Consider the following 25,665-nt stretch of genomic DNA (forward strand, 5'->3'; position numbering starts at 1 on the left):
TACTTACTAAAGAAGAAACTGTATCATAAACTGATTCTCTCCTTCTCAAGATGTTTTTTGAGGTTGAAAAAGGTCTTTGTTGATGTATTCGTTTCTTTCACAAAATGTTTGCATATCAAAGAAATGATTTCATATCAAAGGTGGAGATATTATAATTTTTGCAGTTGGCTAACATGTATTTGGTACCTTACAAGGAAATGAAAGCTATCATCTGTTACCATTTCCCTGAAGGTTTTCAAATCAATCCACTAACACTTTGTTAATTGGAATCCCAGGTCATTGCAGAAAATTTATCTGAAGAAGAAATTAAAGGTCTGAAATCTATGTTTGCAAACATGGATACAGACAATAGTGGGACAATAACTTACGAAGAATTAAAATCAGGATTGGCTCGCCTTGGATCAAAGCTTTCAGAGGCTGAAGTTAAGCAACTTATGGAAGCTGTAAGTATGAATCATTTGACTATATTTATCTGTTTATTGGCTTCTTTTCACATTTCTTACTCCTCTGTATTCCGTTTATGGTTCTATATTTTAGGCTGATGTGGATGGAAATGGAACGATTGACTACATTGAGTTTGTTACTGCAACAATGCATAGACATCGACTTGAAAGGGATGACCATCTGTTCAAAGCTTTTCAGTATTTTGATGCAGACCATAGCGGGTGAGTCCACAATAGCGATCATAATTTCAGTTTTTCAAGCTTCAAGCTAAGTGTAGCTTATACTAAAGCTTGGAGATTTTTCCAGATACCAATATGGATCAGTTAGGATAACTTTTGTAGGAGGCAAATGAAAATTACATTTTAACCTTGTTTTTATCAAGTGCTTTTATTATGATGAATTGACGGAGACATTTCCCTACATATGATTCATGGTTAGATGTGTGCCATCCACAGTGTGTTGATACTTGTTTGGGAGTGGAGGCTTCTGTTTCCAGCTGTCCTTTTTACTGTTGGACCTTTAGGATGTCTAACTGAGAGGTTGATGGCCTGTGCTTCATGGGTTCAACTGAGTCCTGTATATTTTGTGGGAAACATATATATGTATATACTAAGTTACTCAGATTCTTCACTTTCGGCGCCGCATCCGTGTCGACACGACATGGATGTGGGTGTTTGATCCGTACCCGATATGGTCAACCGATTTTGGGTACTTTGACCAAAATCGACTGGGAAAGTCCGGACAAATTTAAGAAATTATATAATCAAAATAAAAGCTAAGGTAAAATTGAAGAAAATGGAATACCTTGTATATAGAAATTTCTATGTTATTGTTTTTCTTTTTATCTCCTTTCAGGATTTTCTTCTTGAAAAATATTTTCTCCTCAAGTTTTCCACATAATATCTCAAAATTTATAGTTTATAACTCTATTTTTAGATATTTAAATTATTTTTCGCCGAATACCCGCACCCGTATCCATCCCTAGATCCATATCTCCGAATCTTTAAATTGAGACAGTGAAGGATCCGACCTCTAGATCCGTACCCGTATCGGACACCCGCACCCTAGTCTGAGCAACATAGTGTATATATGTCTCTGTGTGAAAAACTGCTAAAATATCAATAGATAGTTAATTTTAGATCCATAATTCCATGAGTACGATAATTTCAGTGCTAAAAACCTTAATAGATTGAATTTATTAAGTTTAAAGCATGAATATACCACTAGTCTAACTCTCTCTGTAGGACCATTGATGAGATTGGCCATGAGTTGGTGGGTAGAAAGTATTTACAGGTAGGGGCATGCTTCTATAAAAGCTGGTGTTTTTCTGATATCTGGGTTGTTAATATTTCAGTCTTACCTGTCACCCAACATTCAATAAAATATGATTATGGCATTTAAGATATGGTAGTCCCCATCAAGAAGCCAATCAACGGGTTGGCCAAACATATCAGGCCAGCCAGTTTAAAAAAAAAACATATCAAGCCAGCCAAGTTCCGCAAACCTATGGACCCATCGAGTAATATGTTCCACATTTCAGTTGCTAGTTTTATGCATGCATTTCAGCATCGTACTAACAGGGTACTGATCTCAAACTGTTAAAGGTGCAAATAATCATTCTACTGATTCAACAGTTAAAATCCAAGTACTTTAGACATATTGAGCCCTCTCTTGCACATTTCTGTGCTTTCTATTGCTTTGTGAACTTATCAAAAAGTTCTTCCCCCCAAAAATTTCATGATTTATTTTCATCGGCAAGTGAAAGTGGAACGGAAGAGGGAGACATAGAAAGAAGTTGTGGAAAAGGGTAAGTGATATGCCCAAACTACAACTCCCTTGAGGAAGCGTAAGTAGTTGTTGTCAAATGTAGAACCCAACAAAGGTTAGGATCGAATCCCACGGGGAATAGAGTGTAAACTAAGTTATATGTATTTTAAATAACGATTAGTCGACAATTTTCATAAATTGGGGGGTTTGTGTTGGAAGTTTATTGAATAATTTCACTTGTATCAAATTATGATGGTTAAATTTGTAGTGTTTAAATCAATGGAGAGAAGACAAACTAGGATTGTATTCAGCTTGGCTTCCAGTCACTTCTGGTTAAGTAAAATATGAACTTACATCAACGCAATGCCATTATAAAGCAATCGATTTCAAATATTCATTTTAATTTTTTTCTAACCTAATTAGATTTTCACTTTAATTCTTCAAACTTTAAGTGATGGAATTGTGACTCAATTTAAACCTCAAGACATTAACTCGTCAAAGCATTAATCTTCAGAAGGAGGTTAGAAACTCCGAATTCTTGTTACCAATTCCATATCCTATTGTTAACCTTATTGCTCAAGCAAGTTTAACTTAGGTCTTGTTCTAATGTTTGCAACCATTAGAATTAATCTAAAGGATTGGCTATATAACTACAAAATTAATCTAAATTCATCAATACATTAACTCCAAAAGTGATTTTCCACCAAGGATTCCCTAACCCTAGTTCTAGGGTTTTTAGCCACTCATGATAGTAAAAGAGATGGAAGAGGAAGGCAATACGTTTATAAACCTCTGCTCATATTCTTAAACAACCTAGCTCATATTCATTAAACCCCCGCTCAATCACAGGATACTCTGGTAGTTCTGTGGTGACTATTCGATACTCTTTTGCATACGACCTTTTCATGCTTCTTGACTATGTTGGCTCAAGACCATCATAGTAATGCTTTTCCGCCCCTTCAATCTGCCAGCGAATTGATTCTCTCACCCCTGATGCTTTATTGCGAATTGTTTCTTCCCCGGGTTTTACTTTCGGATTGGTGGTAGCCTCATCTCCCCTGGGAGAGCTGGAACTGTCATTGCTTTGCCCATCACTACTCGGCGCCTCAGTTGACAACCAATTCTCCTTTTCAAACTGGGAGGCATGAGTGTGTCTCTTCTCACTCTGTCTGGTGTTACAGGCAGGAGCCTTGGCTTTCTCACTCTCCTTTTTGGGTTTATCTGTCAATCTTGAGAGTGAGGCATCTCTTGCTGATCCTTGTATTGCTCCCCCTCTAGTTGGTGCAAATTTAGGAGGCATAGTACCTTAAAAGGAAAATAATTAGACATAACACAACATAAGACATCCAGACAAAATTTGACATTTGAAACTGCTTAGCCTTGACGGGTCGGGTGACGGTTTATCACTCCAATCGTCAGGCTTAAGCAGCGTCAATTATAAAATATTTAGCCATTCGACGGTTGGTCTGGTAGTTCGTTGGGAGCCTGATGGGTCATCAGTTGATCCGTTCGACCTTAACCAGTTTCAATCGTGTAGACCTTCTTGGTGACAGTTAAATTGTCGGACCGTCACCTATGCAACAAACCGTCACTTGAGCCGTCAGGCTTAATAGATACTTCAAGCCTTTCTTTGGCATCTCACCGAAAACTTGGTGGGCAACCCGTTCTGTTTCATGGTTACTTGCTTTTTTTATGTGATCCCTTACACGTTGAACTCACTATCATTATATCTTTAACCTTTTTGGGTTACTCAAACTTCACCCACGGGGTTGACACACCACACCAAGATAATAAGAGCAACAACACAACACAACTACTAGTTTACTTATTTACATCAATTGGTAGCCGTGTTGATTTTACTTCACAAACCAAAGGAATAAACCAAAATTAAACTAAAAGATGCACATACTTGAGTAGTGGAATGCAGATGAAGAGTAGAACCGTGCTAATGTAAAGTGCAATGCTTGCCATTATCAAGAGAAATAATGATATATGGTGATGAATATTTGGTGATTAACAGGTGTGATTAAATAGTGTGGGAGAGTGAGTTGTGGAGTTAATGGCTATGAATGTGGGAAGTGAGGGGTTATAGGAGTCATGCAATTTTATGAGTGTGGAATTTAAGAGGAGGGCAATACGTTTATAATGTGATTTAGAACGTGGTTGTGTGTTTGAATTGATGCAATTTAAAATGGCCATTAGATTGGATCGAGTATGGGCTAACCAATTGTTAAAATAGGGTTTGGTTGGCACTGGGTCGGTTCGAATTAAAATGAAAACTTACCTGTGGTGGTCCTGTTGACGGTTCATCGGAGCAGCGACGGTTAGTTGCGTGACTTTTCTGACAATTGAGTGTGAGTTGATGGTTCGGTTGACGGCCCGTCAAGCTTGCGACGACATGTCAGCTCAACGGCCGGCCTTAACTAGAGTAGTATAATTTGTTTTCTATGTGACGGTTAAGCCGATGGTCCGTCAGAGTTTTGACAGTACGTTGCTTAACTCGTCGGGCCTTAACTAGAATGATATGCTTTTGTGCTTATTGTGACGACTTCATTGGATGGTCCAATAGACGATCAATGGTTCGTCGTTTGAACCATCAACATCAAATAATTCCAAGCTTCACATGTTTTCTAATTCCCTACACACTTAGCACACAGATCACCCATGTTCAACATTTACAAACCTACACTAACATGCTTTTACAACACATTGTGGGTTGCCTTCTACTAGCGCCTGATGTAACGACGTGGAACGACTCGGGTATCTTGACTACTTAGACTTCGTCAAGATACACCAATGTTACCAGCTTTACCTCTTCTTGCAGACCAGCATATTGCTCGACTCGTTTATCATTTACCTTGAACAACTTCCCTTTCTTGTTTTCCAATTCCACCAATCCGGATGGAAAAACTTGAGTCACCTTGAAGGTTCCGGACCACTTAGATTTCAGTTTACTCAAAAAAAGTTTGAACCTTGAGTTGAACAATATCTCCAAGTCACCCACTTGGAATTCTCTCTTTTCAATCCTCCTTTCATGGTGCAACTTCATTTTCTCCTTATAGAGAGCAGCTCTCTCATAAGCACGCAACCGAAACTCATCAATCTCATTCAGTTGGTCCAACCTCAAATTGGCAGCCTCCTTCCAACTCAAATTAAGCTTCTTGAGTACCCATAAGGCTTTATGCTCAAGCTTTACTGGTAAGTGACAAGTTTACCAAAGGCTAGTTTGTAAGGTGACATACCTTTTGGAGTTTGAAGGCAGTGCAATATGCCCAAAGAGCATTATCAAGCTTCCCTGACCAATCACTCCAGTTAGCATTTTGGCTAATATCATCTTTATTTCTCGATTTCATACCTCCACCTGCCCACTAGTTTGGGGATGATATGGGTAGCCACCTTGTGTTGTTTCACTCTGCATTTAGCTAAAGGCAGCCCAAAACACCTTGTTACAGAAGTGAGAACCCCCATCACTTATGATGGTGTGAGGAGCACCAAAATGAGAGAAGATCTTCTTTTTCAAGAATGTCACCACATTCTTGCCTTCATTATCTGTTAAGGCCACGGCTTCCACCTATTTGGACACATAGTCCACAATAACCAAGATGTACTTGTGACTATAGGAACTTACAAAGGGGCCCATGAAATCAATGCCCCACACGTCAAACAATTCAGCCTCCAACATTTTGGATATAGGCATCTCTTTATATTTAGATATTGGCTCTTGTCTCTGGCACTGGTCACAAGCTTTGGCAAAATCCTATGCATCCTTGTGAATAGTAGGCTAATAGTACCCACTTTGCAAAATCTTCCTCGATGTGCAATCACCCACATGATGTCCTCCGATTAGAGACGAATGACAGGCTCGCAAGATACTCAACATTTCCATCTCTGGTACACATCTCCAAATGATATTGTCAGCACACTATCTAAATAAAAAAGGCTCATCCAGAAGTAATTATTTACATCATGTAAAAACTTCTTTCATTGGTGAAAACTTAAGTCTTCCAGTATCACGTCACTGTCCAAATAATTAGCAAAGTCTGCATACCATGATACAAGATCAAGAGTAGCTGCAAGAACCTGCTTATCAAGATATGAGTCGTCAATCTCTATTTCATCCAACCTCTTTCCCTCGTTCTCCAGTCGAGATAAATGATCTGCCACCTGATTTTTACATCCCTTTCTGTCTTTGACTGCAAAGTCAAATTTCTGTAGCAACAACACCCCATCTTTCTTTGCCATCAAGTATCTCAATATTGAGTGATCAGTATGAACAACCACTTTAATACCAAGTAAATACGCCCTAAATTTCTCAAAGGCGTAGACAACAATAAGAAGCTCTTGCGCAGTAACTATATAATTCGTTTGAGCCCCATTCAACGCCTTGCTCGCATAGTAAAGAGGGTGAAAGAGTCTTCTATCCAAGAACAACCCCAGGTGGAACTCCACTTGCATCCACATCACTTAGAATGGTTTAGACCAGTCCGGAGCTACAATAATGGGCCCAACTACCAATTATTCCTTGAGGAACTCAAATGCCTTCCAACAATTTTCATCAAATAAAAATCTGGATTCCTTATCAAATAACTTCCAAAGTGTGTTCGCAATTTCGGAGAAGTCCTTTATGAACCTCCGATAACATCCTGCATGTCCACGAACATTGGTGAAAGACGCCTTTCACCGAGAATGGTGGAGGTAGCTTTTCCATTCACCTTAATTTTGGCCCCCAATTCCTTTAGCTAAGATCTTGTGCCCCAACACAATTCCCCTTTTCACCATAAAGTGACATTTCTCCAAGTTGAACACAAGCTTGAACTCTTCACATCTTTGCAAGACATTGCTAAGATTTGCCAAAGAATCTCCTATCACAGAAAAGTCATCCATAAATACTTCCAAGATGTGGGTACAGTATAAAGTTCAATCAATCTCCTCCAACTGACAATAGAGGGCTTTTACTTGACCACAGTTAATCAGTCTATTGTTCTCGTCCACGAAGAAGATTGCGACAGACCGTCCCAAGAGAAGTTTCTTACCTCGGGGAAACCATGAAAATCGGCTTCATTTCCACGCTTAATGAGATTAATTGATTAGAAGAAAAAAATTGACATCATACACCTTTGGAAAGTAGCCGGCGCATTACACAACCCAAAGGCATCCGCTTTAAGGAGAATGTCCCATAGGGGCATGTAAATGTAGTCTTTTCTTGGTCTTTAGGTGCAATAGATATTTGATTATAACCCGAATAACCATCTAAGAAATAGTACTAACCATTTCCTGCCAACCGATCAAATATTTGATCCATAAAGGGCATTGGAAAATGATCCAGAAGAGTCCAAGAGTTCAAGTTTCAGTAACCCATGCATACTCTCCATCCCGTGATGGGCTTAAGTGGAATTAATTTATTCTTCTTATTAGCCACCACAGTCATGCCTTCCTTCTTAAGGACACAGTAGGCTGAACTTGCTATCAGAGATTGTGCATTGAGCTACTTATTTATTTCCTTCTTCACCACCTCTTGCATTGGTGGTTAAGTCTGTGCTGATGTTCACTAGTGGGAATGCAGTCCTCATCTAACTGAATTTTATGAGTACATATGCCTGGTGGAATGCCAATGATGTCTTCCTCTCATCCATTTGATGGCCCTTTTGTACCTCCGTAATACTGAAACAAGTTCTTCCACCTGTCATTCTACTAAATCTGCAGCAATGATAATCGGTAAAGTGGTGTTATCACCTAAAAATTACATATATCAAGTTGCCTGACAACTCCTTAAACTCTAGCTCTGGTAGCTCCTCAATAGATGGTTTTGCTGGAGGAGTTGGCTTGTTTTTCAAGTCCAGGTCTAACTTCTTTGGAGCATATGAACATGAACATATTCCAGTCAATGCACAAACCGTTTTGTCATATTTTTCTATGCCTTCGCCATCAAAATTCATCAACACTGCTGCCAGAGTTTCTGTAACAAATTTCTCTGTAATAGTTATAACCAACTCATCTTCATCAGCAATGTCAATGAACGAAACAACACTCATGTCTCCCGGTTGTTTCACTGATTGACACACAATGAATTTCACTTCTTCATTAAGCCTAAACTTGAGTTCACTGCTTTCGATATCCACCAAAACTCTTTCGGTGGCCAAAAAGTGTCTACCCAAGATTGTGGGTACTTCAAAGTCCACTTCACAATCAAGAATCAAAAAGTTCGCCCGAAAATATGAAGTTAGCCACTTTCACCAACACATCATATAAAATCCCAATTGGTTGTTTGACCGAACGATCGACCATCAATAGCTGCATAAATGTTGGTTTGGGGGATCCTAAGACCAACTGCTGGTAGATAACTAGTGATATCAAGTTGATGCTAGCTTCCAGATCACAAAGTGCCTTAGCAAAACTGAATGCATCAATTGTGCATGGAATAGTGAATGTTTATGCGTCCGATTTCTTTTGGATCAATGAGCGCAAAGCAATCGCATTGCAGTGATGAATATTGTCCACCGGTTCATAACTCACTGTCCCCTTCGTTGTGATCAAGTCCTTCATGATCTTAGCCTATCCCGACATTTGTTCAAGAGCTTCCACCAATGGGATATTCACCGATAACTGCTTAAACGTATTGAACTTACCATCGTCCATTTTCTTCTTCACTTTGTTTGGTATGGTGGGGGAGGTCTAGGCATTTGGATTGGAGGTCTTGTTGCGGTATCATCATTCTTCAAATTAACAGATTTTTCAGCACCTATCTTTCTACCATCGACACCTTTCGACTTTTCAGCTTCGGCTGGAATCTCATCAATCTCAACGACATCATCCACCTTTTCATAATCATTAGCTAAGTCTTCTACCCGTGTTCGAATCATAGGCTGTGGTTTCAGTAATACTTTATCACTTCTTGTTGTGATTGCTAAACAACTTCCATCATTTCTCGGGTTCTACACTGTGTCATTGAGCAAAGTCCCACTCTTTCGCTAGTTGAAGGCTGCAGCTAATTGACTCATTTGGTTCTCAAGTTGCGTGATAGTAGTGGAATGAGAATCAACTAGTTGACTCATAGTAAATAAGTCACTTTTCATTTCCTTGACACCCACATAAGTAGATTCCACCCCTTTAAGCAAATTAGCCATCATAGCTTCCATGGAAAGCTTCTCTGAATCATTTCAACATTATCGCGACTACCTGGTGGTATATACAACCCACTTCTATCGCCCTCGTTCTTCCTTTTCCCTTGCTCTCAATCTCTATAACCATTTTTGTCATAATAGTTATCTCTTTGATAGTTTTGACCTTGGTTTCCTTGTCCAGTGGCCCGGAAACCCCCTGGTTATTCAAGTAGTTCGCTTCTTTCTTGGAATCAGATTCGGCTGCTCTACTGTGTGAACCGACTGCCTTCACCCTCTCAACACTACCAGATAACAAATGCTTTGTTAGCAATCCATCTGAGTCTTCATGTGTGCCATATCTTGGTCACGCTCTTCTTCCCTTTGGTGTTGCTCGGCCGACATACCAATTGCATAAGTATTGCTTGCTACCTCAGCACCATAGATTCCAAGCTCTACTAGTTTTGGTCAATCTGTCTAATATCACGGTTGCATCCGTGAAAGTATGTTCCATGAAAGAACCTCTCGCTACATTATCAACTGCTGGTTCGTGTTCGAGTTCAGTGCCCTATAAAATGTTTCCATCAAGTGCTCATCAGTCATTTTGTGATTCTGACATTGAGTCAGCTTCTTTTTGAATCTAAAGCCAAGTTTCATGTAATGCCTTATTTGGCAGCTGTCTAAAGTTGCTTATCTCGTCCCTCAACTCTAACATCCTGGAAGGCGGAAAGAACCTTTCTGGGAAAGCTCCTTGCCCTTGCCTCTAGTTTGTTATAAAATCGGGCGCCAACTCAGTTAACCACAAAGTCGCTTCCCCAGAGACTACGGAAACGATCTCAACCAAATTACATTCTGACTAACTCCCAGGTAATCAAAGGATTTGCATATGTTAATGAAGTTTACCAAGTGCATGTTTGGATCATCACCAGGCAACCCACCAAATAAGCCCTTCAGATTAAGCAATTGGATCATCATGCCAGTGATATTAAACTTCATCGCAGGAGCTAAAGGCGGTAGTACAATTGCTCCAGTAGCACTAACCCGATCTAAATCATCATCATCATCATCATCGAAGGCAAAATTCACCAAAGGCTATTGTCCCCTCAGCCTCTTGGTCGCTGATTTTGATTGAGCGGAGCAATATTGTCAACATGTTGCCCATTCACAGGATCAACCAACTCATCATCACCCAGGTCCTCATTATCATTGTTTTGCACATGCTTAGTGCATCTGTGGTTTGTTGATTCAATTGAGCAGTGGCCAGTGCAACCAGTCTTTTCGCTTCTTGTTGTGCATCCATATTTCTTCTCAAAAATCTGTTGAGTTCAGGATCATAAGGCAATAATGACTCACTCGAACAACGAGTACTTGACATGCACAACTAATAACCTACAAATACAAAAACAACAAATAAAAGTAAAATTTGAAAATGAGACTAAAAGTCAAATAAAACACATACAGTTAATTAACAACCGTATTCCCCGCCAACAATGCCAAAATTTGATACGCCAAATCTACAACTCCCTTAAAGAAGTGTAAGCGGTCGTTGTCAAATGTAGATCCCAACAAAGGTTGGGGTCTAATCCCATAGGGAATAGGGTATAAACTAAGTTATTTGTATTTTAAATAATGATTAGTCGAAAATTTCCATGAATTGGGGGTTTGTATTGAAATTTATTGAATAATTTCACTTGTGTCAAATTATGATGGTTAAATTTGTAGTGTTTAAATCCATGGGGAAGACAAACTAGGATTGTGTTCACCTTGGCTTCCCATCATTTTCGGGTTAAGTAAAATATGAATTCATATCAAGACATTGCAACTATAAAGCAATCTATTCCAAATATTCATCTAATGTTTTCCAACCTAATTAGATTATTTTCACTTTAATTGTTTCGAACTTAAAGTGATGGAATTATGACTTGATTTAAAACTCAAGAGATTAATCTCGTCAAAGCATTAATCTTCAAACCGAGGTTAGAAATCTGAATTCTTGTTAACAATTGCTTATCCTGTTGTTAACCTCTTTGGTCTAGCAAGTTAGACTTGGGGCTTGTTCTAATGTTTGCAACCATTAGAATTCCGTTAATTTGAAGGAATTAGCAATATAACTACAAAATTAATCCAAATTCATCAATACATTAATTGTAAAAGTGATTTTCCACCAAGGATTCCACAACCCTAGTTCTGTGGTTTTTAGCCACTCATGGTAATAAAAGAGATGGAAGTAGTGGATTTCATAATGTAAAGAGAAAACCTTACAAAAGAGAAATTCAAATTTCCAGTCTTAAGCAAGAGCCAAGAAATTGTGTCCGACTTATGCCAAGTTGGTGGAGAGTAAGGACGAAGAGGAGAAGCGGGTAAACAGGAAAGAGTACAAGCTAGCGAGGAAGGAGGCTAAGTCAGCAGTCACGGCAGCTAAGACGGCGGCCTTTGAGAGCTTGTATGCAGGGTTACAGGGGAAGGGAGGGGAGAAAAAGTTGTTTAGACTCGCTAAGGCTAGGGAGAGGAAGGGTCGTGACCTCGATCAGGTGAGGTGCATTAAGGGGGAGGACGGTAGAGTGTTGGTGGAGGACGGCCACATTAAGAATAGATGGCAGTCGTACTTTCATAGGCTCTTGAATGACGAAGGGGATAGAGCTATTGTGTTAGGGGAACTGGAGCACGCAGAGGAGTGTCGGGATTTTAGCTATTGTAGACGTTTTAAGGTAGAAGAGGTTAGACAGGCTGTTCGCAGAATGCGAAGGGGTAGGGCGACGGGGCCGAATGAGATATCGGTGGAGTTTTGGAAGTTCGTTGGAGAGGCTGGTGTTAGGTGGTTGACTGGATTGTTTAATGAAATCTTCAAGACGGCAAAGATGCCCGAGGCTTGGAGGTGGAGTACCATGATACCTCTCTATAAGAATAAGGGGGACATCCAGAGTTGCAATAACTATATGGGGATTAAGTTATTGAGTCACTCTATGAAGATCTGGGAGAGAGTGGTCGAGTTGAGGCTGAGACGGATAGTGTCTATTTCAGAAAACCAGTTTGGATTTATGCCGGGCCGCTCGACGACGGAGGCAATTCACCTGGTACGGAGGTTGGTGGAACAGTATAGGGAGAGGAAGGACCTGCACATGGTGTTTATCGACCTGGAGAAGGCCTACGACAAAGTCCCCAGGGAGGTGCTTTGGAGATGCTTGGAGGTGAGTGGAGTACCGCTGGCATATATCAGAGCAATCAAGGATATGTATGATGGAGCGAAAACTAAGGTGAGGACGGCGGGAGGAGACTCAGAGCATTTCATTGTTCGGACAGGGTTGCATCAGGGATCACTCTTAGTCCCTTTTTGTTTGCATTGGTGATGGATGTGTTGACGCGGCGTATTCAAGGGGAGGTGCCGTGGTGTATGCTTTTTGCAGACGATGTAGTTCTGATAGATGAGACTCGAGGGGGTGTGAGTGACAAATTAGAGGTGTGGAGGCAAACCCTTGAGTCTAAAGGGTTCAGGGTGAGCAGAAGCAAGACAGAGTATGTGGAATGCAAGTTTAATGACGTGAGGCGGGAGAATGAGGTAGTAGTGAAGCTGGAATCACAGGAGGTAGGTAAGAGGGAGAGTTTCAAGTATCTCGGGTCCGTGATCCAGAGTAACGGTGAGATTGACGAGGATGTCTCGCACCGTATTGGGGCGGGATGGATGAAGTGGAAGCTCGCGTCGGGGGTGCTTTGTGATAAGAAGGTGCCGCCCAAGCTTAAAGGCAAATTCTTCAAGGCGGTAGTCCGTCCGGCCATGTTGTATGGAGCGGAGTGTTGGCCAGTTAAGAACTCCCACATCCAAAAGATGAGGGTGACAGAAATGCGGATGTTGCGCTGAATGTGTGGGCTGACTAGAGGGGATAGAGTTCGGAATGAGACCATTCGGGAGAAGGTTGGTGTGACTCCAGTGGAGTGCAAGATGCGGGAAGCCCGATTGAGATGGTTCGGACACGTGAAGAGGAGGGGCATGGATGCCCCTGTCCGTAGGTGTGAGAGGCTAGCGTTGGATGGTTTTAGGCGGGGTAGGGGTAGGCCGAAGAAGTACTGGGGTGAGATGATTAGGCGGGACACGGAGCAGTTACAGCATGACCCTAGATAGGAAGGTCTGGAGGACGCGAATTAGGGTAGAGGACTAGGGTCAGTTTGAGTCGCTAGTGTAGGGAATTACTTGGTGGGTGTTTATTCTTGTTAGGAGTCCGTGTTCCATGTTTTATTATGAATCTGTGTGCTTTCCTCTGTTTTATATTACTTATGGGTGCCGTATTTATGTTATGTAATCTTGTGCTGTGCTTTACTATGTGTTTGTGTGGTATCTCGTGTCTTGAGCCGGGGGTCTATCGGAAACAGCCTTTCTACTTCTTCAGAGGTAGAGGTATGGACTGCGTACATCTTACCCCCCCCCAGACCCCACTAGGTGGGAATACAGAGGGTTTGTTGTTGTTGTTGCATCTTGGAATAACAATTCTCCAAAGAAATAAGCGTTACAAAAATATTCCAAGTATGGAAGATGCCTTTTTTAAACCCTAGACTAGGTATTTATAGGTTCTAATAAAATGGAAATTTAAAATTCGAATCTAGGCTGCCGCTTCACCCTTGGCGGGTTGTCTGATGGGTCGCCAACAAGGTGTTGGTTCATCGCCTGAACGGTCACTTGACTCTACTTGATCTAACATTCTGTTTCAGCTTGGTGGGTTGGGTGACGGTTCACCGAGGACTTGGCAGCCCGTCGGCTGAGCTATCACCTGACTTCAGCATTTAGCTCTTTCTGGTTAGGCCGTGACGAATAGGGTGATAGTTTGCCGAGGTAGTGACGAGCTGTCAGCTAAGCCGTCACCTGACTTTAGTTTCACCTTGATTCTGGATAGGCTCGATGGGTGGTGTGGCGGCTCGTCAGGATTCTTGACGGTTTGTTAGAAGAGTTGTCACCCTCATTTTTAACACATTACTTCCTCTTTCCTATTGTTGGTCTTATTTCCTGAAAATAAGTACAAAACACATTAAAAATACCAGCAGTTGCTTAAAACTCACAATTATCCTTAGCTAAAAGCGCAAAATGTGTTGTCGTTAGCCGGCACATCAATAAGACGATAGTTGATGCTGGATCTACGATAAAATAGGGAAAATGCAACAAGTAAGGGTTGGTGGACCACATATTGCTAAGAATTGTCCAAATAGATAACATGTTGATGCTATGGGTTCTTCAGATAAGTACCGAGATGGTGAAGGGAGTGAAGTTGCTGTCCTAGTGAATCCTTTAGAATTGCTGGGTGCAATGGCATTTTGAATGCTACAGGTGATGCCTTTAATCCTCATTATTTATTTATGCATATTGAAATGAAGGTTGGGGACAAGAGTATAGCGACCATGGTTTTTACACACACCTTTCTTTCTGCCAAACTTGTGTATAAGTATGGGTTGATTGTAAGTAAATGTTTGCCATAGATGAGGACTGTGAATTCCCATGCCCAAGCCATTGTGGGTATGGCTTATAATAGTCTTATTTCTGTTGGAAATTGGAATGGGGAGGCCAATTTGATGGTGATCCCATTAGAGGACTTGGAGGTGATCCTTGGGATTTTGATTCATGTGGAAAAATCACATTGTTCCATTGCCTCAGTTGGATGGTTTAATGATTATGCATGGAATGATGCCTATTTTTTACTAATGTTACTAATTCATTTGGGAAAGAGAAAAAGAAAGAGAACAGTGCTATGTTTCTGCCGTGGTTATTGAAAAAGGTGAAAAGGGGAGATAAGCCTTTCCATGATGCCTTGGTTGAGATTAAACATGACGTCAAAGTTGGAAATGCCGGGCTGTGTTGCTCAAGTGTTAAGTGAATTTGCTGATGTGTTGCCGCCTAAATTGCCTATGACCTTGCTACAGTTGAGGGAAACTGATCACAAGATAGAGTTGTACGGTTCAATGCCCCCTGCACAACCTTCTCACTGTATGGCTCCAAAACAGTTGGTTGAACTGCGGAAACGATTGAACTATTTGCTGGATGCTGGAATTATGCATCCATCAAAGCTCCATTTGGGCCCCTCTTTTGTTACAAAGAAATAGGACGGGACACTTCAGATGTAAGGTAGTACGATAATCAACCAAGGAGCCCATCGCAACAATCACACCCTGGAGGTCTTTCACAGTGTGCCTCCTTAGTTCGTCCAGCGCCATGCCTGCATCCTAGAAATAAAGTTCCTTATTCGACATGTTCTGAATGTCTAACATCAAAGAAGATAATTCCTTGATATACTTGCAATCTAAACCTTTCTTCCTTAGGTGTTTTCAAACTATCCCTAGCAAACCACAATGCATTGCTAACCAATAATTAGTCTCTCATCTCCTTATGCATCTTTTCCCAAGTATCAATTTTGGGTCTACCAGCACCTTCATCATCTGAATTCCAAGTTCTCCACCACAATTTTACATCACTGGTAACATACATTGTAGTGATTCATTTTTGTCATTTTCAGGCATCCGAGCAGAAAAATATTGTTCCATATCCCACAAGAAGTTTTCCAATTCTTTAGCACTACACACCACCAAAAGCTTTAGGTTTTGGGATCTTAACCTTAGAACATTCATCATCTCCTTGACCAGTAGTAGCCGTACCTTCAAAGTGTTAGCATGATAGACAACTCAAAGATCATGAATTAATAGTGAATATTGTATAAATTAACGTAATTATATATTGTAGTATTTTTGTAATTATAGAGATATGATATAGTAATTAAAGAGAGAGAATAACAGATCATAAGGGATACAATAGCAGATTTAAAGGGATAGAATATCCGATCTTTAGGGATAGGAAAGGTGGGTTTTGGGGATATCATTTTTGAATACTTTCTATTTAATGGCAAGACTCTCAACATTGAGAGACATTTAGCGCAACTTTGACATGGTATTAGAGCCTTCTCTTGGTTGTCTAGTTTCATAAATCCATTTTGGTTCATTTAAATTTTTTCTTTTGAAAATTTTGGTTGTGTTGACGGTTTGTCAACATCTTGGACTTTTGATCTTGGTCATTCTGTTTTTTTTTTTTAAGTCATAGTGTTTCTAATTTTTATAGCTATTCAAGAACATGGCTTTGCATCAATTTGAATCCTTTAATGTTTGCTTTACTGGAAAAAAATATTCTTCCCAGAAATTTCAATTTCTATTGTTTGTCACCGGAAAAGAACTACGGGGACATGTAGATGGAAGCGACCCTTCTCCTACTGATCCTACAAAGTTAGGTGAATGGAAGATTAAGGATGCTTGGGTGATGACATGGCTTTTGGGGTCAATTGATCCACTTATTGTTCTTAATCTCAGTCCTTATAAGACTGTTAAGGCCATGTGGAATTATTTACAAAAGGTTTACTACCAAGACAATAGTGAAAGACCTTTTCAGTTAGAGTATAAAATTGCTAATTATTCTCAAGGAGATCAACCCGTTCACGATTATTTTTCTGGATTTCAAAATTTATGGGCTGAATTTACAGATATTGTTTATGCCAGAATACCTATCAAATCTCTTTTTGTAATTCTGGCAGTTCATGAGCAAAGCAAGCGAGACCAATTTTTGATGAAGTTACGTTCCGAGTTTGAGAGTGTTCTCTCTCACTTGATGAATCGTGACCGTCTCTCTCCTTGGATGTTTATTTTAGGGAATTACTCCATGAAGAGCAACGTTTTGTCTCACAAAATGCTTTCAAGCAAGTTGATGATGTTGTTGTTACATTTGCTGCCCAAAGTAAAGGAAATGGTAGGGGTATGACTAGGACTCTATGCTACAGTTGCAAGGAATATGGTCATATTTCTAGAAATTGTGATAGGAAGTTTTGTAATCATTGCAAACAACAAGGACACATTATCAAAGAGTGTCCTACACGCCCTTAAAACCATAAGGTCAATGCTTTTCAAGTTGGGATAAATGGTTTCACTACTGAGAATTCATCTTCGGGATAAGTTCTTACTCCTGAAATGGTAAGACAAATGATTATGTCAGCCTTTTCAGCTTTGGGTCTACAAGGTAATGATCTTGCATCTAATTTTTGGCTTGTTGATTCTGACGCTTCCACTTATATGACCAACTCAGCTAGTATGCTAAAAAATGTTCGTAAATATCATGGTCCATCATAAATTCAAGTTGCCAATGGTAGTAATTTATCCATTACCAAGGTTGGAGATATTACTAAAACTTTCAACAGTGTTTTTGTGTCACCAAAGCTCTCCACTAGTCTTATTTCAGTTGGATAATTGATAGATAACAATTGTGATGTGAAATTTTCTCGTAATGGTTGTCTTGTGCAAGATCATGTGTCTGGGACGATAATTGCGAGGGGGCCTAAAGTTGGACGACTGTTTCCTACACACTTTTCCATTCCTCGTGTTCTATCATTTGCTTGTACTTCTACACCTAGTAAGACTGAAGTATGGCATGAGCGCTTAGGACATCCAAATTTTATTGTGTTGTCTCATTAATCAAATTCGGGTTTTATTGGGGGAATAAAAATCAATTTTCCACTGCTACCTTTGATTGTTCTACTTGTAAATTGCGCAAAAGTAAAATTCTTCCGTTTCCTAATTTTGGTAGTTGTGCTACAAAGTGTTTTGATGTCATTTATAGTGATGTTTGGGGTATTTCACCAATTATTTCTCATACTTATTTCAAGTACTTTGTGACATTTATAGATAATTATAGTCAATTTACGTGGATATATTTTCTTCGTTCCAAATAGGAGATATTTTTCATATTCAAGACATTTTTGGCCTATATTGAGACTCAATTTTCTGCTTGCATCAAATTATTAAGATATGATTCTGGTGGAGAATATATGTCTTATGAATTCAAAATTTTTTTGCTTGAAAAAGAAATCGTCTAACAACGCTCTTGTCCATATACACCACAACAAAATAGGGTTGCTGAACATAAAAATCGTCATCTTTTAGATATCACTCGTACTTTTTTGATGGAGTCCTCTGTTCCATCTAAATATTGGGTGGAAGCTTTATCTACTACTGTTTACTTAATTAGTAGACTATCATCTGTAGTGTTAAATCTTGAATCTCCATATTTTCGTCTTTGTCACAAAAATTCAAGCTATGATAATTTTTATACATTTGGTTGTATTTGTTTTGTGCATCTTCCTCCTTCTCAGCGCAATGTGTTTTTATGGGTTATAGTACTTCACAGAAAGGTTTTCTCTGTTATGATCCATGTTTTAATAAATCTCATGTTTCTAGAAATGTTGTTTTCTTTGAGAATCAATATTTCTTTCCTGCTCATGTTGAGTCATCTCTTGTTTCTCCTCTTTTTCCTACTTTTGATGATTTGTCTTCTTCTTCTAAGAGGTTCAAACCTGGATTTGTGTATGAATGTTGGTGGCCAACTTTACCCACTCCTGATATTGATCCACCATCTGAAACTGCTCCACAACTAGAATCTGAGAATTCTTCAAGGCCTGCTTCTCTTGAGCCTACTCGACGATCTACCAGAGTATCTCGTACTCCTAATTGGTATGGCTTTTCACCTACTTTATCCACCATTTTTGTTCCAACTTGTTACTCACAAGCTTTTAAGCATGGATGTTGGTAGAAAATAATGGAGGAAGAACTTTTGGCTCTTAAAGAAAATGACACATGGGATATTGTTTTATGTCCTTCAAATGTCCATCCAATTGGATATAAATGGGTTTATTCAATTAAACTTTATCCTGATGGAACTCTTGATCGGTACAAAGCTTGGTTGGTTGTTCTTGGTAACAGAAAAGAGTATGGTGTGGGCTATGAGGAGACTTTTGCACTGGTAGCAAAAATGACTACGGTGCAAACTATTATTGCCATTGTTGCTTCACAAAACTGGGCTCTTCATCAAATGGATGTGAAAAATGCTTTTCTTCATGGTGATCTCAAAGAGGATATTTATATGAAACCTCTACCAGGTTTTTCCTTATTGCCTACATCAGATGTACATAAGTTGAAGAGGTCTTTGTATGGATTAAACAAGCCCCCAGAGCTTGGTTTGACAAATTTCGTCTTACTTTGCTACAAATCTCTTTTGAGCAGAGCAAATATGACTCTTTATTTCTTCGAAAAACATTTGCAGGTTGTATTCTTCTTTTGGTATATGTAGATGACATTATTATTACAGGAACTGATTCTTCATTAATCACTAGCTTGCAATAGCAGCTTAAGGATTCTTTTCATATGAAAGACTTGGTACTCTTACATACTTCTTGGGGTTGAAAGTTCATAGGGATTCTTCAAGTGTGTTTCTAAACAAACAGAAATATGCTCAGGATCTGATTTCTTTGGCTGGTCTTCAAGATTCCTCCTTCGTGGATACTCCATTAGAATTCAATGTAAAGTATCATTGTGAGAAAGGCAATTTTCTTCCTGATCCAACTATGTTTCAGCAATTAGTTGGGAGCTTAAATTACCTTGCTATTACTTGGCCTGACATCTCTTTTGCAGTTCAACAAGTTAGTCAGTATATGCAAGCTTCCCATCATCTCCATTTGGTGGCTGTACGTCGCATCATTCGATATCTCCTAGGAACATCTAATCGTGGATTATTCTTTCCTGGTGGTTCTCCTATTCGTCTTAATGCTTTTAGTGATTCTGTCTGGGCGGGATGTCCTGATACCCGTCGTTCAGTTACTGGTTGGTGCATGTTTCTTGGAGATTCCTTGATATCTTGGAAGAGTAAGAAACAAGACCGTGTCTCAAAATTTTCAACAGAGGCTGAATATCGATCTATGTCTACTACTTGCTCCGAGGTTGTATGGCTTCATGGATTACTTGCTGAGATTGATTTTCCTCAATCTACTCCGACTTTTCTCCATGTCGATAATACAAGTGCTATTCAGATTGCTACTAATCCGGTTTATCATGAGAGGACCAAACATATCGAAGTAGACTGTCCCCCTCAAATTGATGCTGGTGGATCAAGAAGCATCAATTTGCCTACTAGAAAGTGATGACAATGTCGTGGCATGAATTTTGTAAACACATCAGCTATTTGAAGATTACTGGACACGTGCGGAAGAGTAATAAGTCCTTTATCTACAGATTGTATATATTAATGTAGTAATATGTTGTAGTATATTTGTAATTATAGAGATATAGAATAGCAGATTCAAAGGGATGGAATAGCTGATCTAAAGGGATAGGAAAGGCGGATCTGGGGGATGTAATCTTTGAATACTTTCTATTTAATGGCAAGACTCTTCAACATTGAGAGACATTCAGCACAACTTTGACACGAAGAACGACAAGTTCAAGGTTAAGATTTCCGTTCTCTTTCTTCAAATTCTCAATCTGAACATCAAAAGCCTCACGGGATTGTTGGACATCCCTTGTTTTTCTAGAAACAGTCTCATGAAATTGTTCTAGATCTCTCCTCAAATGATTTTACTACGTCCACCATATCCATGCATCGCCAGTCACTCCAACGAGTGTCTCCAACTTTGAAAATCGTTCACGTAGTTCTTCATTTTCTTTTCCTTCTGGCATAGATCAAAGTCACAAACTTTCTTTCTGACACCAGTTGTTACACAGCGAATTTTCGCAATCAACACTACATGACATCACTCGCACACAACAACTGATCCTTACACTTTTCTCCCTTCCGTCAGGCAGTCCGCAGGATGCGAAGGGGTAGGGCGACGGGGCCGGATGAGATACCGGTGGAGTTTTGGAAGTTCGTTGGAGAGGCTGGTGTAAGGTGGTTGACTGCATTGTTCAATGAAATTTTCAGGACGACAAAGATGCCCGAGGCGTGGAGGTGGAGTACCATGATCCCCCTCTATAAGAATAAGGGGGACATTCAGTGTTGCAATAACTATAGGGGGATTAAGTTACTGAGTCACTCTATGAAGATATGGGAGAGAGTGGTCGAGGTGAGGCTGAGACGGATATTGTCTATTTCGGAAAACCAGTTCAGATTTATGCCCGGCCGCTCGACGACGGAGGCAATCCACCTGGTACGGAGGTTGGTGGAGCAGTATAGGGAGAGGAAGAAGGATCTGCACATGGTGTTCATCGACCTGGAAAAGGCGTACGACAAAGTCCCCAGAGAAGTGCTTTGGAGATGCTTGGAGGTGAGTGGAGTACCGCAGGCATATATCAGAGTAATTAAGGATATGTATGAGGGAGCGAAAACCCAGGTGAGGACGGCGGGAGGAGACTCAGAGCATTTCACTGTCCTGACAAGATTGCATCAGGGATCTACTCTTAGTCCCTTTTTGTTTGCGTTAGTAATGGATGTGTTGACGCGGCGTATCCAAGGGGAGGTACCGTGGTGTATGCTTTTTGCAGACGATGTAGTCCTGATAGATGAGACTCGAGGGGGTGTGAATGACAAATTAGAGTTGTGGAGGCAAACTCTGGAGTCTAAAGGGTTAAGAGTGAGCAGAACCAAGACAGAGTATGTGGAATGTAAGTTTAATGACGTGAGGCGGGAGAATGAGGTAGGAGTGACGTTAGAAGCATAGGAGGTAGGGAAGAGGGATAAGTTCAAGTATCTCGGGTCCGTGATCCAGAGTAACGGTGAGATTGACGAGGATGTCTCGCACCGTATTGGGGCGGGATGGATGAAGTGGAAACTCGCATCAGGGGTGCTGTGTGATAAGAAGGTGCCGCCCAAGCTTAAAGGCAAATTCTATAGGGTGGTAGTCCGTCCGGCCTTGCTGTATGGAGCGGAGTGTTGGCCAGTTAAGAACTCCCACATCCAAAAAATGAAGGTGGCAGAAATGCGGATGTTGCGCTGGATGTGTGGACTGACCCGAGGGGATAGAGTTCGGAATGAGACTATCCGGGAGAAGGTTGGTGTGACTTCAGTGGAGTGTAAGATGCGGGAAGCACGATTGAGATGGTTCGGACACGTGAAGAGGAGGGGCATGGATGCCCCGGTCCGTAGGTGTGAGAGGCTAGCGTTGGATGGTTTTAGACGGGGAAGGGGTAGACCGAAGAAGTACTGGGGTGAGGTGATTAGGCGGGACATGGAACAGTTACAGCTCACCGAGGACATGACCCTAGATAGGAAGGTCTGGAAGATGCGAATTACGGCAGAGGATTAGGGCCAGTTCGGGTCGCTAGTGTAGGGAATTAATTGGTGGGGGTGTATTCCTGTTATGATTCCGTATTCAGTGTTTCGTGTTCCGTGTTCCATGTTTATTACGAATCTGTGTGCTTTCCTCTGCTTTATATTCCTGCACTCCTGCTTTACTCTGTTTTATATTCCTTATGGGTGCCGTATCTATGTTATGTCATCTGCTTCTGTGCTGTACTATGTGTTTGGGTGATATCTCGTGACTTGAGCCGGGGGTCTTTCGGAAACAGCCTTTCTACTTCATCAGAGGTAGAGGTATGGACTGCGTACATCTTACCCCCCCCAGACCCCACTAAGTGGGAATACACTGGGTTTGTTGTTGTTGTTGTTGTTGTAGTAAACAAAGCACACACAGAAGTATGGGTAAAACAATCCAACCTTTTATTACTCTCTTAGGATATAGAAAGGATCTCGAGTTGGACGGTTTACAACATAATCTGCCTTACCAAACAACAATACATACATATAGAGGGGGCTGCCAGTGGTAGTTACAAGGGCGAGGGGTGTGCCTGGCATATGCTGAGGCTGCTCAAAACAAGGAAAACATTAGGACATCATCTGAATCCACATCCCACAAACAGATAACCTCCAGCCTTTTAGCACAACCGTTGGATGTGCCTTGCGCACAGCACAACTGCTGCACATGCCTTGCACAACTTGTTTGTCAGCTTAGCTCAGCTTGGCACATCTTCAGCACATGTTGATGATAATTTCATGCCCTTACATCAGACCTTGCCTCGCACATGTCTGCCACATGACAATGCACATACCACACCCATGTTGTCCCACAGTTTTCGCGCATGTCGTAGCTAGTTCCATTTGCCTGTCCTTGCCTTTGCTTATGCCGAAACTCAAGGCTCCCTTGCCATCGCCAAGGCACTTTTAACAGTCATCTTTCCTAAGCGCCACCCTAGACACTTAGACACACAATGCCAACATTAAAACATCTTTGAGCGTTGCTTCCAAACCCCTGCTTCCTGATGCCAAGAGGCAGCGGCGTCCTTCATGTTCCATCTTTAGCGACTAGAACAAGGCATGTGCGGCAATTATGTTGTGTGCAGACACGTGCGGCAGTTGTGTTTTAAGAGGATAAAAGTTATCTGTTCATGGGATGTGGCTTCAAATTATGGCCTAGTGTTTTGCTTGTTTTCTGCAGCCTTGGCACATGCCAGGCACGCTCCTGCTCCTTGTAACCATTATGTATGTGTTGTTGTTGGCTAAGGCAGATTATGTTGTAAGCCTTCCAACTCGAGATCCTTTGTATATTCAGAGAGGTTAATAATTGATGGTTTACCCGTAACTCTGTGTGCGCTTTGTTTACAAAGTTCTGAAAATGATCTCAAGTCCCAAACGAAAGAGAGGAAAGTGTAAAACTGGGTGGCTGTTTGCGAGTGTCTGCCGTGCAGTGTTGATTGTGAAAAATGGACCCTGTAACATGAAGTTTCTACGCTTGTGAGTAAAACCCGATCAATCAACCTCTAAGCCAATTTTTTTCGTAAAATGCCTACCTATAAAGCTTTGAGTTGAAGAGTAAATAAATCCCACAGAGAGATGATAAGTGGGGGCCCAGTCATCATAGGAAATCCATGAGATAGTATTCCATCTGTTTTGTTATGGTAGGAGGGCTCTTTCTAGTACTAAATAGGATCAACTTAGATAATATGTTTCATTAATAACAAGTTAATCCTGCTTAAGAAATCCTTATTTTACGGATTTGGTAGGATGAAGGATCTGTCTCAGGCATTATTTTTTCACAGATCACTCCCCTTGAGTACACCTCTTTATTTTTGTTGATGTGATTCAGCTTCATAACAAAAGATGAACTGGAAAGTGCTATGAAGGAGTATGGTATGGGTGATGAAGCCACCATCCAGGAAATTATAGCAGAGGTGGACACAGACCATGTAAGTACATTCTGATGCAATGTTTAACATTTATAACTCTGTTATGATACTGGATTTTCTCTATACTCGTTCACTTAAACAGGATGGTAGAATCAATTATGAGGAGTTCTGTGCGATGATGAGGAGCGGAACACAATCACAAGATACACTTTTTTAGTTCCTTGAAACAGTAATCTTGGAAGCAGAGACTTTCTGCAGCCAGCATGATGGAGAGAGATGGGCTGCGAGAAGAGAAGATTTAGAAAAGGCGGAAGAGGTATTCTTGATGTACTTGTTATACCTGGTACCTCCAATCTTTTTTTTACTTGCTTTGACTACTTTGGAAGGCAGTGGAGTACAGGAAGTATTTTGATGTACATTGAATTTAAAGCAGAATAGCAAGTAATATTCATATATTTTATAATTTATATTCGTTCCATCCCAAAAAGAATACAGTATTACTATTTGAGAAATCAAATTGTGTTCCTTTGAATATGATTTTTAAAATAATTTTACAGTATTTTTTCTAAAAAGAAATTTTGAATTATAGTACTTAAGAAATCAATGTCTGCCTATGCAATGATAGTTAAATTTGCTGATCTTGAACATTGTATTGTCCTTCCATTTTTTTGTCACACAGACTAATTTCTTTGCCATGCACAGATCCAGTGTAATTTGTATATTCTAATTTTCTTGACATTCGAATGAAACGGATTTTACCTTATTATTTGATTATGGTAACATAAAGAATCTCATATGTTTTATGTTTTTGAAGCTACTCAAAGTCCTGGAAATTTAAAATGAACACGTGAAGGGATGAAAAGTGTATGTTGACCAAGGAACTTAATTATTGTAAGTAGATTAGATTAGTTCTTCACTTCTGTATGACTAATTTGCATGCAGCGTTCTATTTCTATTTGTCAACCGGAGAACCTGGTGCTTTTCTAGCTATCATACCAACTACCAGTTATTTTGTAAAACTACTTCTGTTAAGCCTTTTGGGGAACCTAAAACTACTTATGTTCACAGAAGCAACACTCACGGACGCCCAATGGAGAAAGTAAAAGCACCTGTTCTAGCTTTACTTTATTCTTTTCGTCATTGCGTCAACCCTCACTAATTTGAAATGAGCAGAAAAAAATATCAGCATGCATTTTCATTATAAACTGTCGACTTTTGTTTGAGGAGATGATTGTAAGATCAAAACTTCTAAGGTGGTCATTAGATCTAAGGATATATTTCCCTAACGGTATGTTCGGGTGACCAAAGAGTTCAGCGCAACAACTCTGAAAAGCAGGGTTCCAACTGGCCAATACAACATTAGGCGAGTTCCTCTAAAGTAGTAGTAAAGATATGAAAC

General features: G+C 40.3%; 1 protein-coding gene across 2 annotated transcripts in view; it reads left to right on the forward strand.

Annotated features, from left to right (window-relative positions):
- LOC107858467 (calcium-dependent protein kinase) overlaps nucleotides 1–24,798 on the forward strand; it is a 32,742-nt gene extending 7,944 nt beyond the window's left edge. The window contains exons 5-8 of one of the 2 annotated variants that reach the window (XM_016703132.2): nucleotides 276–443; nucleotides 538–665; nucleotides 24,227–24,326; nucleotides 24,409–24,798. In XM_016703132.2, the coding sequence (XP_016558618.1) occupies nucleotides 276–443; nucleotides 538–665; nucleotides 24,227–24,326; nucleotides 24,409–24,483 (471 nt within the window). In that variant the 3' untranslated portion in view covers nucleotides 24,484–24,798. Of the gene's footprint in view, nucleotides 1–275; nucleotides 444–537; nucleotides 666–18,660; nucleotides 19,451–24,226; nucleotides 24,327–24,408 lie in introns of those variants that run through there. The other variant, XM_016703133.2, reaches the window with a different exon arrangement.
- The last annotated feature ends 867 nt before the right edge of the window (nucleotides 24,799–25,665 follow it).

The sequence above is a fragment of the Capsicum annuum genome, chromosome 2 (genome assembly GCF_002878395.1).
Source record: "Capsicum annuum cultivar UCD-10X-F1 chromosome 2, UCD10Xv1.1, whole genome shotgun sequence".
In the NCBI taxonomy this organism is placed as follows: Eukaryota; Viridiplantae; Streptophyta; class Magnoliopsida; order Solanales; family Solanaceae; genus Capsicum; species Capsicum annuum.